Source organism: Bacillus rossius, chromosome 2, assembly GCF_032445375.1.
Source record: "Bacillus rossius redtenbacheri isolate Brsri chromosome 2, Brsri_v3, whole genome shotgun sequence".
Taxonomy (NCBI): domain Eukaryota; kingdom Metazoa; phylum Arthropoda; class Insecta; order Phasmatodea; family Bacillidae; genus Bacillus; species Bacillus rossius.
In genome coordinates this window covers 36817563-36839313 of record NC_086331.1, presented here as the reverse complement: position 1 = coordinate 36839313, position 21751 = coordinate 36817563, and the positions used below count along the sequence as shown (strand labels likewise).

Here is a 21751-nt window from a genome sequence, read left to right as displayed (position 1 = left end):
GTACAAGCAAGAAAACCAATGTGCAGCAACCGATTGCTATAACGTCTGGACATGAAAATAAACCTAATACTGTGTTCGGTGCATTACAAGTGAATGATAATGGGTTCTACTTGGCGCAGTCTGCATTTCGTGGAAAATTGAAAGATTTCTATTATCTAAATACGTTAGGTGAGTCAAAAGACATTTGTAATTTTCTTGATGATATCAGAGAGGACATAATCAATCAGCTTACTGATGATGTAGCAACAAACGGTCCATCAAAATATAACTTGTGGTTGGACTGTATATATGGAAAGCCGTATCCATTCGAAGACGAAGTGAGGAAGTGTGCATTCAAGACTACGGCTGCAGTAATTTACAGTTCTGACGAATTGAAGCAAACTGTTAAAAACGGTATCCAGAAACTCTGTCAAGAAGAGGAGGACTATGTCTGTAAAGGTTCTGGTTGGTCTCTGTCTAGTATAAACTGATTGGTGCTAAGAATTAGTCATTTCATGCCTATGCAGGGCTTTCGCAAGTGATCCTGTAGTAAAATATAGATTTTGTAATAAAATAAATTTTGTGAAAGAATTTGCGATGTTTTATTTACGAACCTGTCACTATTTTGTTAAATTGTTGTTATATTTATTTTTTATTCAGCATCCAGAATCGTACCAAGGACCTAAGTCGATCTAATTAATCATTTTATTGGTTGCAAAATTTATTTAATGAGTTTTGAACTTTTTCCTGAATTTCTAGCATTGAAATTACGAATTTCCAAGATGGCAGACATGATGGCTTATAAGATGATGGTAGTAGAGGATTTTAAGCCTCTTTAAGAATTTTGAACATGGTTTATTGAAATTATTTTTTTACATAAAATTAAACATTATTGCATCGATCGAGTATCGAACCAAGGACATGAACTGATCGAATCAATATGTAAATTAATGAGTGATTTATTTAATGAATTATGGATTTTTTCCCGAATTTCTAGCTAAATAATTACACGATTCCAAGATGACAGCCAAATTTCAAGATGGCTGGTGTCACAGTAATAAATGATTACTGCACTCTAGCGGATAAGAACTAAACTAACATGGCGTCAGTGTACTCTCGCCGACGATACAATGATGATGGCTTCCAGCATCGCAGACAAGATGGCGGACATGACATCATACTACCTGACGATAAATATACTATGAACAAAGTGGTGGGAGTCAGTCTGCCAGCAGCCACCAAGAGGGAAGGATCGGACGCCATTTCTTATTTTTGCACTCGCCGGGTTCGAACCGAGGACTCATATTTTTATTAAAATTTTATTAATTGAGTGGCTAGCTCAAAGGATTATTAAGCCGCTTTTAGGATTTTGGGTTTTTTCTAAGGCAAAACGACTTTTGAGGTTTTTCGAAATCCTAATTTTCCCTCGAAACGGGAATTTTTCCCTCGAAAACGGGAAATTTTCCTCAAAACGGGAATTTTTGAGTCATTTTGAGTCATTTTTAAGGAATTTTAGGGAATTTTTGAGTCCAAGATGGCCGCCGATGACGTCATCCAAGATGGCCGCCGGATCCTGGATCCTGCGCCTGTCCCAGAATCGGCTATATCCATCTACTGGGAAGTAAGATATTTTTGTCTTTCAACCCTTTTATTGTTTTTTCACTTCTTTAGGTAATGGTTGGATGTAACAAAATAATTTGTTTAATATTGTAGACAATCTTTAGAAAGGTTTTTATTATGTTTAATACATTTTTAATGTCTTTATTTTAACCCTTGATTTTCCAAACTCTTGGAGCAATAGTTCTTATTAAAAAATTGATTCAAATAAAATTTTTAATTTTATAATAAAAATTGGATTTACTTACAACTCGAACGAATTCGAAGGTGTGCCTATGACTATTTTTGTCCTCCAACTGCGGTTTTTTCCACCCCTTGCAATTATGGTTGGTCGTGTTTTACAAACGTTTTTGGTATTACTCAAACGATTTACAGTTACTTCATACGGATACGATATTTATCATACTAAGGTAGTTGTAACGATTTTTTTTTAATTTCCCCTATTTCTCTACTTTCAGTCAGATTTTGCCCAACGAACTCGACCAAGATTTTTGATTAGTCCTACTATTTTTATTTTATTTATTAGTTCGGAAGTGATTTGTACAAAATAACGGCTGTAATAGTGTTCATAAAATTGTGTGCATGTGTGTGTGTGTATGTATGTATATATATATATATATATATATAAATATATATATATATATATATATCCTATCGTTTTAGGGTCCATGAACCATGAAACAACAAACTATGTAAACATTTCCTTGAAATTGCACGATGGTAATGCTTAGTCCTTCTTCTAAATCTAACTAAAAAGCTGCTCGCCTCTTGCAACAGTGATAGTGGTTTTCTTTTAAACATTAACCTTTTTGACGTGACAACGTCTAATAAATCGATGAACGCCGGCTGCACGCACGAAAAAGTGTCCCACTACGGATGTGTCTTTGCTCATTGTACGCATGCGTGGCATCTCTCTTCCACTCGATTGGAACGACCATCGATTTGACTTTTCAATCATATTTTCGTCGTTTGAATTATTATCTAATATTATGTAATTTAACGATTGTCCACCGATTTTCAGCACAATCGGTACAGTTATTTAAAAGTAATGTTGAATATTGAAATACGTTTTGAACCAACAATGGTGTTTTACAGTTACACATAATACTTAATTCAAATTACAACCGGGATCTTTTGCACAATGTTTTAAAAAATATTGTAACACATTATAAATAAGTTTGGTGTATTTGGGATGCGTATTTGTTATAAAATCGAGTTATAAAAACGAAATAATATTATTCCCCTACCGTGGACATAATTTATATATACCATCTGAAACTAATAACTGTCAAATATGGCGTTGTGGCTGAGCGATCAGCGGCGTAATCTACTAATCGTAAGGTTTTCGGTTCGAATCCCGCCAAATGCGAAATTTTTTTGTACTTGTAAAAATAAATACGGCGCACGTAACATTTCAAAAGTAATAAATATTTTGAAAAATGAATGCAAATAAAAGTAAATTTATTAATTAAATTGTACATTTAATTTCACTCCTTTGTATCCATACAAAATAGTGATAATTCAATAAAAATGATTCAATTTTATTCATAAAAGTATGCAGAGGTAGATTTTATCATACAAAAGATAGAAAAATTAAAAAAAAATTCTTCCTCAAATAATATAATATTTTTAATGCCTAAATGGTTTGGTTGCAAAAACCTATTACGGCTCAGTCTCAGGCCGAATATGATATTTCCTTTTCTTCTGGATCAATCATTTCATCAATGTTTTGTTATGACGTTGTCACGTTAAACTATCGTCCGTAAACCGACTTTACAGACAACCAATTTTTTTTTTAAAACATGTTTGTGCTTCTAAAATGTATCGTGGTTCCCTAATAGATTTTCCTTTGTTACGTTTGTATCGGCTAACTATGGTAGCAAACAATTCATATAAAATCTCTGAAGTTTAGGAAGCAAATCTTACGTCCAAATAGCACCTAAGAAAGTGTTACATAAATTACTGCTTGATACTAATTCGTTCTCTTCTCGCCAGCCGCGAACAGAACGGGCGAAGGAACCGGGCGGCAACACTGTAGTGTCGTCCGCTACCTGCGGGACCGCCGTTCCGTCAACAACACTCCCCGCGCATTCTAATGAACGAGAACAGAACTGTGTTTACCATTGAGGCACGCGGAACACAGTTTGTTTTAATTGTAGCGAAGTAAATTATCATGGTAACGAAACACACAAATTATCTAAGTAATCCGTAAAACTTGTTTTACCTCTTAGTCTACAATATCAGCAGTATTAATACTTCTTTGCATTTAAAAGTGTCGAATTTGTCATAACATGTATTCAGTATAATAAAGAAAATAATTATTTTCTCAATAATGCAGCTCTCTGAACCAATTTTATCTGTGATAGCCTTCGCGAAAAATACTAAAGAAAAGTTATGCATTTAAAATTTTTGGATATCATTCATAAATGAAAAAATATCTATAAATAACTAAATTGTGAGACAGCAGTTTTGACTCATGCTCTAGGTACTATTTTAAGTGCTAAAAATATTTTTATCAAATTAGTAATAGCTTTAACTGCAAGAGTAAAGATAGATCTTCGAATAAGCAGCAATAAGACGTTTTCACAATTTAAAATAGATGATCAGTGAACTATCGCAATGAGAGAAAATTTTCAAAACACCTGAACCGCGCCCTTAACATCGTCAACTTGCCCCGGTCTCCCCTATATATATAAATATAAATATAAATATATATATATATATATATATATATATATATATTCGTGTCGTGTGGTGCGGGACCCCATTTGTGGTGCGGGCCCATAGGCTACAGCCTAGATAGCCTGCGCGTAAATACGGCCCTGCAAACAAGACTCTGGACGCAGTGCTTCCACCGAACCTGGGACATCGCTAGGCCAGACAAAGCCTGGTGTTACCTACTCTCGACGTTGCCCTCATGTCGATAAGCCAGCGACCCAGAGACGACTGCCGAGACGTCGTCGCCAGTTGGAAACATCAGCCTCCAATGATGGGCCCCAATTTGATAGCGACAATGCAACAGATTCAGATATCATTACACTGGTCTGCAACAAAATCCTCCTTCAAAAGATTATGTCATAAATATGAAGATTTTGATGCTCTGAATCTGTTCCCTATGGCCAATTTTTTCTATCACGTCTAGATTTTTCGATATGAAATTTTTCCAAAATATCATAAATTTCGGTTTTTTTAAAATTCGTTTTATGCGTTAACATAAACAATGTATATACATACGAAATAGGTTTTTGCTAGTTATAAGAGAAAGAAGGAAAGTGCCGAAAGTGTCGAAAGTGATTATGGTAGCACATATGCGCCTGGCAGTATACCTACACTGTGACTTTACAACTGTTAGTTGAAAACTTGTCTTTTAATTGTTTACGTTCTATATCAAATACTTTAGTAAGTTTTGCACAAAATTCATGTTATACATATATTTTAAGTATTTTATGTGTAGGTTATCCATTTTTTTATGAACAGAGATAATAAATATAAAATAGAAATTTAATTTTTTTTTTTAATGAATTCCGTTCAATTTTAGGTTATAAAATGCCGCGCACTTGTAAGAATTCTACCGACTGTTTTTGTTACATTTGTGGTGAGTTTACTCTAAAAACACAGCGAAATGCGATAACAGATCTTGTTAAAAAAGCTTATCAGCTTTATTTTTTGATTCTCTATCGATGAGAGGGATAAAAGTTGGTCCCCAAAAATTTGCTGTAACAGTTGTTCAAGAACGTTGAGAGGTTGGCTTGAAGGAAGTCACAAATCTATGCCGTTTACGATGCCAATGCTTTGGAGTGATCCTCAGAATCATGAAAATGACTGTTATTTCTGCATGACATCAACAAGAGGATTCTCGAAAGAAAAAAAAAACAAAAAAAAACAAGATTGTATATCCAAACATCGCATCTGCAAAGAGACCACTTCCTCGTGGTGAAGGCAGTTCACCTCCAGTACCTCCAAAAAATAGCGAGAAGATGGAAAATAAAAATACCTCTGGTCTACAGCCTCAATCGAGTTTTATTTCTACATGTACATCTTCATCATCATACGCTTTATTTGGATCTTCAAGCCCATCAAAAGAACCTTATTTTCTTAAACAACCTGATTTAAATTATCTAGTTAGAGACTTGGGGCTATCAAAATCTAAGGCTCAATTACTCGGATCAAGATTGAAAAATTGGAATTTGTTGGATAAAAGTAAAAGAGTCTAATATTTTCTCACAAGACAAGAAGATTTTACGAGTTACTTTTCCAAAGAAAATGATTTAGTATTTTCTAATGATGCTGCAGGGCTTCTTGAAGAACTGAGTTTCCCAGAAAATTCTGACGAATGGAGACTTTTTATTGATGCGTCGAAGATTAGTTTGAAAGCTGTTTTACTTCCCAATGGAAATAAATACCCATCAGTGCCTCTAGTACATGCAACAAACATGAAAGAAATTTATGCAAATCTGGAGGTATTACTTGAAAAAATAAAATATTCTCAATACCTATCGAATATTTGTGCTGACTTTAAAGTTGTCGCTATACTTGCTGGATTGCAAGGAGGATGCTTAAAGTTTTGGTGTTTTTTTATGTGAGTGGGACAGTCGCGCAAGAGACAAACATTACAAAGTGAAAACTTGGCCGCAAAGAAAAAGCTTGACACCTGGACTTAAAAATGTATCTCAAGAACCTCTAGTGCCAAGTGACAAAATTTTTTTGCCACCACTTCATATAAAGTTGGGGCTCATGAAAAACTTGGTGAAAGCTATGAACAAGCTTTCAATATCTATGCTATGAGCAGGCTTTCAATATCTCAAAACAAAATTTCCTCGAATCAGGGATGCGAAATTGAAAGAAGGGATTTTTGTAGGTCCGCAAATACGAGAGCTTATGAGGGATGAAGTTTTCAATTCGAAGTTGAGTAAAGCTGAAAAAATATCTTGGGTGGCTTTTGTAAAAGTGTGTCATAATTTTCTAGGTAATACAAAAGCTGACAACTACCGACAAATCATTCGAGAGCTTCTTTCTGCTTATAAAGCTTTAGGATGCAATATGTCACTCAAAATTCATTTTTTGGACTCGCATTTAGATTTATTTCCGGAAAATCTCGGTGCCGTATCAGATGAGCATGGTGAAAGGTTTCATCAGGATATTATGCATATTGAAAGATGCTACAATGGAAAATGGTCAGCAGCAATGCTTGCTGCTTTTTGTTGGTCGATTCGCCGAGAAACTTCGATGGAAACGATGAAAAGAAAAGAAAATAACTACAAAATAACTTGAATTATATTACCATAATGGGATAAATATACTGATATTTCTATAACGTGTAACTGTAAAATTAGCATTTTTCGTTGTCAAACTTAGCCCGTAGTCTTTTTTCACATTTTTGTAACTGTTGTTACTAAAATAATATAATTTTTTAATTAAATAGACATTATATTTAAATCTATGTACTGTATTTTTTTTGCATGTTAAATTCCGTGGTAAGAGCACCGAATATGATGTAATAATGCACGAAAACAATGAGGAGAAATTTTTTTTTTCTGCAGACCAGTGTTATTTGCAACTGGAAGAATGTCTAAAAAAATGTTCTGAAATGTGCATTTGATATATGTGTTGCAGAATTTTAGACTGTGTGTTGTAGAATTTTTAGTTATGTACTTTTAGAAAAATAAAATAATGTGTAAAACATTATATTGTGTTTTTACTCTATAACTCCTTTCAAAGTTGAAAAAACAATTATAAAATATAACATAAAAAATATGCAAATTTTGAAAAAAATATAATTTAACGTTTTATCTATGAAGAAAAATAAAAGTTTGAAAAATAAATTTTAAATATAAATTTTTTTTTGTAAGAGCAAAGTATTGGCATAGTGGTTCCTCCAGGTACCAGGAGATGAATGAATCTAATTGGCTGGAGGGTATCCCCACCTTAATGTCCCTGGGTCCTCCTTGCCCCTTCCTTAATTAAAATTGTACAACAGCCACCACTATTCCCAGGTGGAAGGAGGAAGGAATAACGTATAAATTAGCAAGCGGGGTTCCACAACGCCATTTATGCTTCTGCCTCGGATTGAGTATAGGTAAGTAGCCTACAGAATTTTCCGAAAATTTTTACTTTGAATATTTTCCTGTCTCTCTTGTGTATACCAGGCTGCATCCTTGACCCAGTCACTGAGCGTAACAGCTGCTGTGCTGAGTGTGTAGACGGATAGGGTTAGAGATAATGACAGCGTGCTATCTCTGCCAGCCGGCCGAGCCAAGCTCGCAAGGAAAGAAAAATACACTTGGAATAACCGCCTTATTTATTTCTCGCTGTGTGATTTTTTTTAGGATTTATATATTTAAGCCGTCATGTTGTAATTGATAACCTTTATAGCATGTATTAGATTCCTCATTTATTTTCATGTTTGTTTTTGGCACGTTAACCTCGCTCCAACATAGGTTATTGTCGACATTTTTTTACAAACTTACTTTTATTCCCAGACATCTTGTCCTATACTTTAATTATTCGCAAGAAAGAATTTATTTACCCTGGCTCATACGTAATGTAGCGAATGTATGTCAGATGCTGAGTAGGAAATCACCCAACATAAAATGGATGCCGCGTGTGCGATCGAAAGAGAGAGGAGTAAGGACTTGTGTCCGCCAGCGGAGCAGCTGCGTATCCTACGGCGGCCGGCGTCATACTGTCGGAGCAGCTTCGTGGCTCTCCCGATGTACGGTCGAGTGCTCTACCCGGTACCTGGTTCCTCACTTAGCTGAGTAGTCCTTCGCTGAGTAGTTGCTGCCTTCACCGCATGCCGCGCTCGAGTCGTCTACCCGGAGTAGCCACTCACGCTGTGTAACAGTATCAAATAAAGGAATACATAGGTATTTACAATTATATTTGATACATTTGTGTAAAATACTTTTCCAGTCAGTTATTAGAGTTTATTTATTTGTACAGCACAATTAAAACAGTATACTTAAATGGCATTTGCAATCTGAAATAATTTTAAAGCCATTAGTACACACATACAAATTTTTCTGTAGGCAATTATTTACCATGTAATGGATATTTTACCGGTCCAAGCATTCATTCTCTTTGCGTCGAGCTAATTCCTAGTGTGATCCGCCTAGAGAACATGTGTGTGACCTCTGGCGTCTCGTGCACACTTGCTGCATTTCAATTCAGTACAGTAAAAAAAATATCCTTATGTACGATGTTAAATAAATATTGTGTATATGTTTATACTTAGCAAGGGGTTATGTGTGGCAGGTTTCAGCACCAGCAGTCAGTATACTGTTCAGCATCCTGTCCGAGCGTGTGTGCAGTGCACCCAATTGTGGCTTCTTTTATTTATTTTTTGTTTTTTCAACTGGTGAGTTTTTTTTTAAGTTTCTCAATCAGTATATTTAATTGTTTCTGTAAGTGTATGTTCAAAGTATGTCTGCATTTGCTATGTGTGTATGTGTACTTATTTCTTCGTGCGTTTGTGTGTGTGCGCGCGCACGCATGCATATCTATATGGATGTTTCTCAACTATGTCTGCATTTGTTATGCATGTGTGTGCATGTGTGCTTATTTCTTTTGAGTTTGTATGCATGTTTCTGTGTGAAAGTCTATATGGTTGTTTCTCAACCATGCCTGTATGTGTTTTTTTTTTAACATGGACACATGTGTGTGAGAATATGCTGTTGTTATTGTATTTCTATAATATTTTATTCTGGTTTTACAGACTTCATCATTAAGAGGACTGTGTCTGGTGTGCCCGTGGCCGAGGTGTTTGACCTCAGGAGCTCGCCAGCCGACGTCATCATCTGGAGCCGGCCAATCTGGACAGGTATGTACGCCAGCAGCAGGGAATGGGTGTGCCTACTGTGGCAGGTTATTTACTTATGCTCAGAATGCTAGATGACATTAGCGTGCTTGCAACAGCAATCCTAGCCACAAAATTACAAATCAATGCCAGCTCTACGGCAAGACAGTGAGCCATATATTATATATTAGTCTGTGTCCCCCTCCAAAACTCTTGGTTGGATCGGCACCTGTTGTAAACCTATATAATGGACAGAATAAGTAGAATATAGACATATAGACATGCTACAATACTACATATAAGCATTTGGTTTGATGTTGATGCCAATATAGATGAAAGGGGAAATCATGCTTCATAAAAACATTAACCATATTAAGATAATCACCAATTTTCTGCAACAATGAATCATCTGAAAAACTGTGTACTACTAACACATACTGTCCAGAAACCTCCCTCTCCCAGAAAATCCTACTCCCATAAAACCTTTAGATTTTCACGATCGTGTTAAACACGGACCAACAATATCGTTTTGAATGTGTATCTTAGAAGTATTATTGGCTGCAAACAAAGATCTTTCCAAGCAGAAAGGTACTAACTGCATAGTTGGCTGTAATGTAGTAAGGAGAATATTCGGTTTTCTGCTTTCCTTCCAGACATTTTTTTCTTTTGAAGACAGTAGTCAAGGCCATATTAGCAATGCATCTTCCAAAGAATTGGAAAAATGCAACAATACTGTTCAGAACACAGAAACTTCACATACTCACATATTCAGTGCCAAAGCATGGTCAACATACCTGAACAAAAGGACATGTGCGAAATCCTTCATAATGATCAACATGCACTGAAAAACAAAAAAAAAGAAAAAGAAGCAGAACGAACTAAGAACTGAGAGGTAATGCAAAAGTTAGTAGACATTGTGAGATGTCTAGTAATTGGAGGATGCACATTTTGAGTCTACCGAAAATGTATCAAAAGGACGGTTTCTTGGTATTGTAAACCTCTTATCACAGTTTAATGGTTTTTCCACAAACATTTAGAGGATGGCAGTAAAAATGCAACCTATATAAGCAATTGTATTCAAAATTGTATTATAGCTTCATTTCACAACCTTGTCCTGCAAGATATTATTGATAAAATCAGGATAAATAAAATAGCAATAATCGCAGATGAACCATCTAACTGTGGTAACCATAAACAACTGGTACTTATAGTTCACTTCTTTGATATAATATCAAACAAACCATATGAACGTGTTATTAGTTTGTTGCGAGTAAAGAAGGTAGATGCTGAAAATAATTTCACACTTTAGACATGGCAGTCAGTGATTTCATAATGGAGCATCAACAATGTATGGTGAATTGAGTAGTGTCCAAGCTAGGCGTAAAGCTAAAAATGACGAGCTCTTGTATGTGAATTGTTGTGCTCACTGTTTAAATCTATCTCTTATTGATGTTTGTACTTCATGAGTAAATAATTGACTTTTTTGATACAGTTCATTGCATATACACGTTTCATGAGTGGAGCCCAGCGACACACGCAGTCCTTGAAGACACTGCAAGAAATCTTGAGAACAAAATAGGTTCACTGAAATTTTTTTATTTAAAACGAGGTTTTCGTGTCGGGAAGATGTAGTAGATGCAATAGAGAAACAGTTTCTATTAATTTTTGGAGTAATTAATACTGCCATCAAAACTACAAAATGTCTTCAAGTAAAAGCCACTGGAACTGAAATTTTATCACAGGTAAAATAATTTCAGTGTATAATGATGCATCCAATCTTGATGCTTTTTATAAGGTCAGCACGATTCTTCAGTACCCAGATGTGAACCTCTTGACTGCAGAGGAAGATGTAGAATCTCTCAGGAAAAGTCTTTTGTACTTAAGAAATGAAGAACATTTCAGTGTGGATTTTAGAGATGCAGTTTGCTTCTCTGAATCCATGAACATTCAGCAGCCAACATTTATAAAGAGAAAAGTATCAAAGAGTTTTAAAGATCATTGGGAAAACAATATTTCATTTGATTCCTTGAAGCAAGATATCAGATTTACCTCATATTTTCCTGTGATTAATATACCGACAAGTGCACATTATGAGAGAACTTGTCAAGAATCAAGTGATTCAATTAAGTTTTTAAAAAATCTTCTGGAAATCTTCCATATCTTCACAGATTATGAAGTGATAACCAGATTATTAAGGTTGAGTCCTAGCTGGAATCCCGGATACTCCGCAACCAGCAGTACATGAAAACACAGTGTCAGGCTTATAAATTTATTTTGTGAGAACTAATTGTGCGATTTTAGTGATTCAAATTTTAAATTATTGATAAAACCGTAGCAATAAACCTTGGAAAATATGTTTTCCCTACTAAATCAATTTCATAAAAAATTATAATAAAAACCTTTAGAAAGTGTATTTAAATGGGTTTATTTCTTCAGCAGTTTGACGATTTCTGACTTTCTAACTGAAATTTCACAATCGTATTTAGTTTGCGAGAAAGCGTAAACTTTTTTGTAGGGTTGTTATGAGTATGACTGTAATCAGTTAGTTTAAAGTTCATTAAATTGATTTTTTCATCAGAGCTGACATTTTTTTGAAAAAAATTAATTTGCCTTTGTAATAAACAGTTTTACACTCAACAGCATGAAAAGCAAAACAACCCTAGAAATTAATGTGAATTTTAATATACAGTTGGTTTCAACTAGCTAACTGCAATACTTTCCTGATAATCATCGGAATACCGAAATAATTGTAAATTGGGTCTAGGATGTGCTGCTTTCGCTGGCTAGTGGTATGTCTGGAAACTACTCGCTGCGACCACCTGCTGTAAGGGCCAGTGAACCCATTGATAATATTGTGTTGTTCAGACTTTTACCCAAACACATTTGACAGAATGGGCTCGCGAGAAATGAATGAATACGTGAAAGCAGTATTGTGCCGAGGGAAAGTGTTTCCTCTCTATGTCATTTAGAAACAGATAAAAACGATATAATTAGATCTGAAAACAAAGGTTGAGTAAAAATGTACAAGAACAGGAACTAGCCCAGCTTTCACTTCATGAAAATGGTCAGACTAGTATTTGAACCTAGGTCATCTTGAAAGTTACTCCAGGATTTTATCCGTGCCCTACCTTTTCCTCATGTAAGTCGATACTAGCTGACTATTATTGCCGTTCTTTTATGAAATTAGTGTTTGATTCTCGAATGTTACACTTACATTTTAACACTAACTTACATCGCAGGTGACAAGCTTAATCAAATATGTTTCATATTAATGTTTACGGATAACTGATGAAATGTACAAGCAGTGAACAGGGATGGATTAAGCTGTATGCGAAAATGGCGGTTGACAAAAGTCCCGAATACCCAAAGGGCCTTTTGCTGAGCCCGATAGTTTCCAAGTAGACCTAGTTAAAAACAGAACAGGAAATGTAATTTTTAATTGGATTAAACAATATATTTTAAATGTATAGATTCATAACCGAAAATATGTTCTACTGAATGGGGTGCCTGCGATCCACTTATGAAAATGTACAAAAATTGTATGCATTTTCTTTCCGAAACCCAAACACTGGCGACAGATTCTCTGCACGCAGAACCTACATTTTATATCGCCTTCTTGTTGCCAGAACCGGCTAGCCCAAACCTTCAAGGCTTCTCCCAACACCCATATTCTTAGAAACGGGACAATGGTCACCTGGTGAAGGGACGGCACCAGCCAAGCCCCTGCTCCCCAGATGATGTATTAGGAGCAGGTAGCTGGGGCTGTGGAAGGGGGGTTACATGCGCGTGGCTACACCTCACGACCTGGCTCGGCAATTCTACCTCACTATCCCATTGCAACGTGAGCGGTAAGGGAGGAAGAATGAAGAAATGCAAGAAACGAAGAGGATTTCCTTCTTGCAAGAAGGTTACAAAGCGTGGCAAGTACAAAAGGACACAGCAGAAAAGTGCCAGGTAAGTGCAAAGAATGTAAATATTTTGTAATTTTATTCGGCATGACTAAGTATTAGTTTGCTTACTGATATATTGCATGTTACATTAACAGCTTAGGAAGGCATAGATGGAGGGAAAAGGGGTCGCCTAGTTGGATTTGTCACTTTAAACGGAAAATCGCCTTTGCTTTGTTTAAAAATTGTAAAACCTTTATAGACGATGCTGCACTCACGAAATATATTAATCTGATTACAGATATAACCTAACTGGTTAATGCGTACCAAATACCAGAATCTTACATGGTATTTGTTAGCTTGTAAAGGATTGAGTAAGCAGAGTATTATTTATTGACATATGAAAATACAAATAAGAAAAATTTCTGTTTCCAACCAACTGGATTCAATTCATGGAAAATAACATTAACACTATGCATTATATTGAAGCTATACGTTCTTTAGCATTATAATTACAATGTTTTTGGTTATATTTTTCTGTAAACATTGAATGGGGTATTGCATGAATTTCAGTGACAAAACTGACACAATCTGCATGTACAAAGAAGCCGACGTGTAGTTAATTTTTTAACATTTTGGGTTGATTTGATGTAATCACAGTAGTTCTAAATTAGAGCATTTCAAAGCCCGCACGGCGGTTAATCATCGAAATTCTTCAAAAATGACTCGAAATTCCTCAAAATGACTCAAAAATTTTAAAAAATTTCCCATTTTGAGACAAAAATTTCCCATTTTGAGAGAAAATATCCCATTTTATTAAAAAAAAATTTAAAAAGGTGACTGTGCCCCATTTAGGCTTCAATTCCCCCGGGAAATTTTCTCTCAAAATGGGAAATTTTTCTCTCAAAATGGGAAATTTTTGAAAATTTTTTTGAGTCGTTTTGAGGAAATGTGAGTCATTTTTGAGGAATTTTGATGAAATTTAACACCAAAATGGCCGCCGTGACGTCACAGTTCGAGGTCATTGATCCTGCTCCTCGCTCCTCGCACCAGGCACCTGTCCCAGTAGCCCCATTTACATACTACGTACAAGGTTATGAATCCAAAATTTTAACTGTGGTTATAACTGAGCCTGTATCCTTTATGTATAAATTATGTGCCAATACGTAGCTCAGGGTTTCGCGAGTGAGTGAGAAGTTGTTTTACGGCCCTTTAACAGCTTAGTTCTTAAGAGCCGATGAGGGGTGATATGACTTGAATATGGAGCGACGCCGGGAATAAAATGCGGGAGAAACAGTAGATCCCCGAGAAAACCCGCCGGCCAACGGCATCGTCCCGGTACGATTCCCACATGCGATAATCTGGGTGACCCCGACGGGAATAGAGCCCGGATCGCCTTGGTGGGAGGCTATCGTCCTGACAACTAGACCAACCGTGACCCCCTTCTCGTTTCGCGTAATCAGAGATATGCTTAAATGTAATAATACACCTCCTTTCCACAACATTAGAAATAAATTACGAACAACAGAAAAAATGCACATAATTATTTCTTTTTTAGTGTAGGGTATGCCAGTTTTCACACTCCCGCTTTATTTTTTTTGCATTTATTAATGCTTTAAAAACTTATTATTAGGTTAGTCTAGTAATTAAAAACAATAAAAAACATTTAATCTTAACCAAATTTTTTCCAATGAGAAAGAGAAAGCCGTGTTTAAAATAGTTACTTTTATATTATGTATTTTACGTTTAGCATTCCTGCGAAAAAATAAATTTAATTTCTTGCAACTAGAAATAATTTTGCTATAATGAGACAAATCGCTCAAGGACGTCCAAAAAGGGATTTTTTTTTTGGAACTTTCAAAGAAAATTAGTATATAACATTGAAAGACGTCCATTTATTAACACAGACTTGTTAACTATCGTCACATTTGTTTTTTTCTTTTATTTACGAGAATATCATTCATGAACTGATCTTTTTAAATGAAACCAAAACATTTTGGCTTTCTGTAACACGCCATTATTGGGCGAATACAAACTTATCACTTTAATATTTTTCTTTCCACAGTCACGAAAGAAATGCTATTCTGCACTCCCAAGAATACACTGAAGTGGAAACCGACGATGCTACAAAACATCCTTCAACTCCTAGGGATGGTGACGTGCATGTGACAGAGCACTTTAGTCATTTTAGCGACGATTTAAAATTTCCTGTTGATCAGCTCATGCGCCTGTAAGTATTAGCCACGCAAGTAATCACATAAACTTTCAAATGTGAAAATTTTTGTAACGCTATAGAGCATCCCACTCTTAGATTGCAGTGTGGAAGTAAATGGGAGCATTCTCTCTCTCTCTAACACACGCCAACTGCCGTTAGCGCTGTCCTTGTTTATTCGTGCGTTGTTGCCAAATATCATACGAAAAAAAAAAATTAATTTTTCGGACCAAGCTTTTTTGCATATTGTACAGCATCGAAATACGCATCAGCCAATGCATATTTTGCATACTTAATAACATTTCAAGTGTCCGAAAAAATTAAAAAACCTAACTTCTTCATTGCGAACTGTTCCGAAGTATTCCAAAATGTTTCACATCAATAAAAAGGTAACCTACAGATATATTTAGTCCATATTTTTTTCGTTGATAAATTCATGTCTTAGGACGCCACCGAACAAATTTCGAAACAAAAACTCTTAATGTTTCAGTTATATAAATTTATTTATATACTGAAATGCATTTACTCACAAACTGAAACATCAAAAAGTTGATCAGCGGCAAAGTTTTTTGCTATTATAGATAGATGGGGGAAGAAAGCGAGAAAGATGTTCCAAATGAATTGAATTTGTTTTTAAAAAAAGAAACAATTCAATTACTCCTACAGTTTCCGTGTCCATAGCTGTTGAAGACGCGTCTTATGAGTGCACGAGCGCGCGGTAAAAGACGTTCGCTCACAAACTGCCGGCCGGCGCAGTGTTAATAAGTCACAGGAAGGTGTGTTTAGATAAGTGGGGTTCAATATTTTAACCTGTATATCATTATTAATAACATTTTTAGGATAATAATCAACTGAATTTATATTCACAAACAATGATATGAATTTGACTTTTACAAAGACATGCTATCACTTTTCAGAAGTTCTACACCCACAAGAAAGAATGGAGACCCAAGTAACGTAGGCGCAACAGGATCTGATGGATCGATATTGTTGGATATGGACACTTGTCAAATAAACGTTATTGAAAGTGCATATACCGAGCCTAGTGCAGCAAACGATTCTTTAGCGAGTCAGGAAGTTTCTCGTTATTTGCTGCCGTAAGTACAACATATTTCTGTATTTTACATATGCTTCTTTATACAGGGCATATTTAAGTTACTATTAGCGAAAAGAAATGTCTACAGTGTCTTGTTTTTGCTACTGTTACTGTAAGGTAATGTCAAATAGCTGTTACATGAGCGAAAACTCTCTTTTGCGTCAAATACATTTCACATACAATGGTGGGTTTATATAATTCATCTTTACGCGAATACATGCTATCATTTTTCAGAAGTTCTACACCCACAAGAAAGAATGGAGACCCAAGTAACGTAGGCGCAACAGGATCTGATGGATCGATATTGTTGGATATGGACACTTGTCAAATAAACGTTATTGAAAGTGCATATACCGAGCCTAGTGCAGCAAACGATTCTTTAGCGAGTCAGGAAGTTTCTCGTTATTTGCTGCCGTAAGTACAACATATTTCTGTATTTTACATATGCTTCTTTATACAGGGCATATTTCAGTTACTATTAGCGAAAAGAAATGTCTACAGTGTCTTGTTTTTGCTACTGTTACTGTAAGGTAATTTCAAATAGCTGTTACATGAGCGAAAACTCTCTTTTGCGTCAAATACATTTCACATACAATGGTGGGTTTATATAATTCATCTTTACGCAAATACATGCTATCATTTTTCAGAAGTTCTACACCCACAAGAAAGAATGGAGACCCAAGTAACGTAGGCGCAACAGGATCTGATGGATCGATATTGTTGGATATGGACACTTGTCAAATAAACGTTATTGAAAGTGCATATACCGAGCCTAGTGCAGCAAACGATTCTTTAGCGAGTCAGGAAGTTTCTCGTTATTTGCTGCCGTAAGTACAACATATTTCTGTATTTTACATATGCTTCTTTATACAGGGCATATTTCAGTTACTATTAGCGAAAAGAAATGTCTACAGTGTCTTGTTTTTGCTACTGTTACTGTAAGGTAATGTCAAATAGCTGTTACATGAGCGAAAACTCTCTTTTGCGTCAAATACATTTCACATACAATGGTGGGTTTATATAATTCATCTTTACGCAAATACATGCTATCATTTTTCAGAAGTTCTACACCCACAAGAAAGAATGGAGACCCAAGTAACGTAGGCGCAACAGGATCTGATGGATCGATATTGTTGGATATGGACACTTGTCAAATAAACGTTATTGAAAGTGCATATACCGAGCCTAGTGCAGCAAACGATCCTTCGCTTACACATGAAGTTCCTCTTTCACCACTGCCGTAAGTAGAGAACGTGTTACTGCGTTTAATTTTTCTGGTTGTTGATAAGTATAAATCTCTAACAAGAAAAATTTAAATATTTTGCAATGGAGCAGTATTTCATTCTATTTAATTAAGTTTTATATAAGAGTTTGATAATTGTGGTACAATTAACTCTTGTAGAAACATATCATTTGCTCAAATAGATGTGTGAAACATGCCTCGTGGGCCTATGCTGCTTGAATATTTTTGTTTCCAAAATTATTATTAATTGGTAAATAAACATTAATGAATATCAATCATTTTTGGCATTTCCGGAACAAATTCTGGAATACCATGCGCTTATATTATGTCGAACTATGGTCGAATAGAATTTAGGCTACAATGGAAACCATAGTGTAGCCTACTTAAATTTTTCTCCTTGACAACCGTTTCTTGTGAAGTGCTCCGTTTTCGATTGAAATCATTTTATTTTTATAAGTGTTTCTAAAACGAATTTCGGAAAAAGAAGTAGAAACAATGGGTGTATTTTTTTAGTGAATTTTAAATTATTAAAGATAAAGTTGATTTTCTTTAATTTAAGTCTTCCCATGTAGGTTGTAAGAAGCGTTTACTATTTATTATATTAATTGTTAGGGTTTTTTAGTCATTGCATTGTAAAAAATTAAGTGGATTTCGTTGGATTTTGGATATGGTAATCCACAAATATTTATTTGAATTTTTACTTTATAAATTTTTTTTATATTTTCTAATGTTGGTTTCTTTTTTTTTCATATCTTTCCTGGTTTGATAGCACAGAAAAGCAAAGCATTGCATGGTTATTCCGCAATATATAATTTATAACCTGCACTCTTCGAAAACAGTGTAACAATATTTTAGGTATATTTAAATTGCGATTACTCACCACATATTCCCAGCAATATACATGTATACATATTACTATACGTTATAACACATTCACTATGTTGTCATGTGCTTATAACCATACGGTATTATTTCAGAGAACTGTTGATTGAATCACGACATGAAGTGGGGGACAAGGACAGCAACTTGAATAACATTGAAGGAAGGAGAATTTGCGACATACGTCATGTCATTACTAAAGCCAGACAGTTGGAGAAGCACAATTTGGAATGCAAAGCTCGCATTAAAGGATATTTTACTTATACAGGGGAAAAACGCATCGGCTTGAGAAGTGTGTTACATTTCAAGTGTACTTCCTGTGATGCCAGGACATCTATTGATACTGATCCCAGTGACACAGTAAACACTGCAGCAACATGGGGTACAGTAATGAGTGGAAAAGGACATGCAGTAATAGAACAATTATTTTCTCTGATGGAGATTCCACCAGCAAGCAGCTCAACGTTCATGAAAGAAGAACGGGAAATCGGAAAAGTAAGTGCATGTAAAAAAGGTAATGCTAAGAATAGATTACAAGTTGTATCTTGAACATGTCTTGGACATATTCCAAGATCTTGGTAAAACATTACAGAGATGCCAATTTGATGCTTTAGCAATCAAAACACCCATATACCTCAAATATTTTGTTTTAATTAAATTAGGGTCTCGGTTTAAACAGTCAGGACTCTTGCTTACACCACCGTGAACTGAGTTCGACCTCCTACGAAATCAACACATATTTTCGCATACGTGAATCGTGTATGATAATCTTGCTGGCGGTTTTTTTTTTAGTGTGTTACCCATGTTTCTAGGTATTTCTTTCCTGTATTGCTCCATTTTGAGGGTTACATTTCATAGGATTTAATATTTTATAACACTTAAGTTTATAATAACGTTTATCTGCAAAAGGGTAAATCAGAAATAACCCATTTCCTATGTAAGTAATGCTGAAGATGAAATATTCAAATGAATTACTCCAAACAAAGAAATCGTATCGTGTATTAATTATAGCAGTTATATATAATATATAAGACAGTTCTTCTTATTTGTACAATACATTTCATGAACGTTACTTGTTATTCACTTGTATCATAAATAGTTTATGTCATGACAGATGTAAAGGTGATACTGCATCTTATTACAATCAAGTTGTCTTTGCATTACAACTCCTAGGGAATTGGATTAAATGCAAAACAAATGAATAATGAAGGGACTTAAGAATTTTTTTGTTTTATTTTGTTACAATTTAACAAAACATATACTGCTAGAAACATGAACTTATTTGTAAAGTACTAAATGACAGTGCTACTACCGATGTCACGCCTGACATTTAAATTCCGTAAAGATAGATGTAGAATAATTAATTTGCTGTCAGTGATTAACAAATATTTGTAACCTATTAAAGTGGTTCAACAATTGGCCGTTTTATATATCTTAACTTAGTATTTTGGCATATTTTTATTAACATATTATTTTCTTTAAACAGGTATGGTTCGAATCGTTGACAGAGGCTATGGAACAAGCTGCAAAAGAAGAGCATCTACATGCCTTAGAAGAAGGTCACGTTGACGACGATGGCATACCTTACATAACTGTTATAGTAGATGGAGGATGGAGCCATCGTTCGTACGGTCACAGCTACAATGCTAAGTCAGGCGTAGCTATAATTATAGGTAAAAAAACAGGTAAAATGTTATTTCTAGGAATTCGGAACAAATATTGCAGTATCTGCTCTTTGAGTGAAAAAAGAAACGAACAACCTACCAAACACATCTGCTACAAAAACTGGTCTAGTTGTTCATCAGCCATGAAGAGTGATATACTAGTGGAAGGTTTCAAAGCCAGCGAAGAAACCCATGGTCTACGGTATTTTAAATACATCGGTGATGGTGATTCCTCTGTCCAAAAGTCTATAGTAGAACGTGTGCCGTATGGTTTGAAAGTTGTTAAAATTGAGTGCACAAACCATCTGCTAAAAAATTTGTACAAACACTTACTGAAGCTCTCCAAAGAAAACTCTGGGAACAAGAAAATTTTAACTCCAGCCAGAATGAAGCACATCCAAAATAGAATACGTCATCTCATAACCGAAGAATCTCGGAAAGATTGTCCAAGCGTCAGCTCTCTAAAGAATGACATACGAGCTACTATAGAGCATGTTTTTGGAAACCATGGCAACTGCAGAATTCAAAATTGCCCGAAAGCCAAAATTACTTCCATCACTGATTTGGACACAGCGCCTGGTAACTTAGCGGCCAGAATTATTTCAATTATAGGAAATCTGGCAGCAAAAAGTGACAGCCTTGTGGAAAATTTGACGAGTAATGCAGCAGAAACTTACATGCATCTTGCAGCAAGATTTAATGATGGCAAACAGAGTTTCTTTGGCAGACGTGGTTCGTTCAATACCAGGTGCTATGGAGCTGGCCTTAGTTTTCAGCACGGTCCCGCGTGGCTCCACACAGTTTGGAAAAAGAAGGTAACCTTTGTGGCATAGCTTTATGTTTCATTGTTTCATTTATGTACAATACTTTTAACAGCATGAGTTAATAATTTTATGTTTTCAGGTTGGAAAAAGTCCAGGCCAATGCGTAAAACGCCTAATAAAAAAAAACTAAACAAGAAGTCTTCAGCCAGGAAATGTCTCAAGTTTCATCCAAACAAGCAAAGTATTGGGGAAGCTAACAGTAGTATATCCAATCCTCATTATGGTGAAAACTGTCAGTTACCAGATGTCCCAGCGGAGGAAATGAAAAATATGATATCACGCCTGAAAATGCAGCTAACAGTAAATCGCCAGAGGAGAAATGAAATTGAAATTCACACAAGAGGACAGCGCAACAATGACATGTGGTACAGGTATGCGAATAATAGAAAAATATACATCTACGTGCTGCGTTAAACATCATATTTTTCATGTTCTCAGTACATTTCATTTGCTGCCAAGAAAAATATATGTTTAAAAATTTCTATTTTTAGTTCTGAAACTATTGTACAGCATAAGTAGAACCACGATTATTTCGCGGATTCCTTTCTCTCCATC

General features: G+C 35.4%; 2 protein-coding genes across 9 annotated transcripts in view; one reads left to right on the top strand and one right to left on the bottom strand.

Annotated features, from left to right (window-relative positions):
* The window catches only part of LOC134529244 (L-threonine ammonia-lyase), a 416545-nt gene that overhangs the window by 159612 nt on the left and 235182 nt on the right, over positions 1 to 21751 (bottom strand). The gene's annotated exons all lie outside the window — the stretch shown is intronic.
* Positions 12485 to 21303, top strand: LOC134529242 (uncharacterized). 6 transcript variants are annotated; one of them, XM_063363134.1, is made up of 8 exons: positions 12485 to 13345; positions 15344 to 15508; positions 16408 to 16587; positions 16821 to 17000; positions 17234 to 17413; positions 17647 to 17826; positions 18807 to 19203; positions 20195 to 21303. In XM_063363134.1, the coding sequence occupies exons 1-8, from the start codon at positions 13254 to 13256 to the stop codon at positions 21203 to 21205; spliced, it is 2385 nt and encodes a 794-aa protein (XP_063219204.1). In that variant the 5' UTR covers positions 12485 to 13253; the 3' UTR covers positions 21206 to 21303. The 6 variants fall into 6 exon arrangements, with proteins under 6 accessions (XP_063219204.1, XP_063219207.1, XP_063219209.1 ...); XM_063363137.1 differs by lacking the exon at positions 20195 to 21303 and having other exon boundaries at positions 18807 to 19613; XM_063363139.1 differs by lacking the exons at positions 18807 to 19203; positions 20195 to 21303 and having other exon boundaries at positions 17647 to 17861.

What these genes read in the sequence shown, in the direction of transcription:
- LOC134529242 (XM_063363134.1), top strand. Translation starts at nt 13,254, where the DNA reads ATGAAGAAATGCAAGAAACGAAGAGGATTTCCTTCTTGCAAGAAGGTT. An exon ending in GTTGATCAGCTCATGCGCCT is followed by an intron (nt 15,509 to 16,407) that starts GTAAGTATTAGC and finishes ATCACTTTTCAG; the next exon opens with AAGTTCTACACCCACAAGAA. An exon ending in GTTTCTCGTTATTTGCTGCC is followed by an intron (nt 16,588 to 16,820) that starts GTAAGTACAACA and finishes ATCATTTTTCAG; the next exon opens with AAGTTCTACACCCACAAGAA.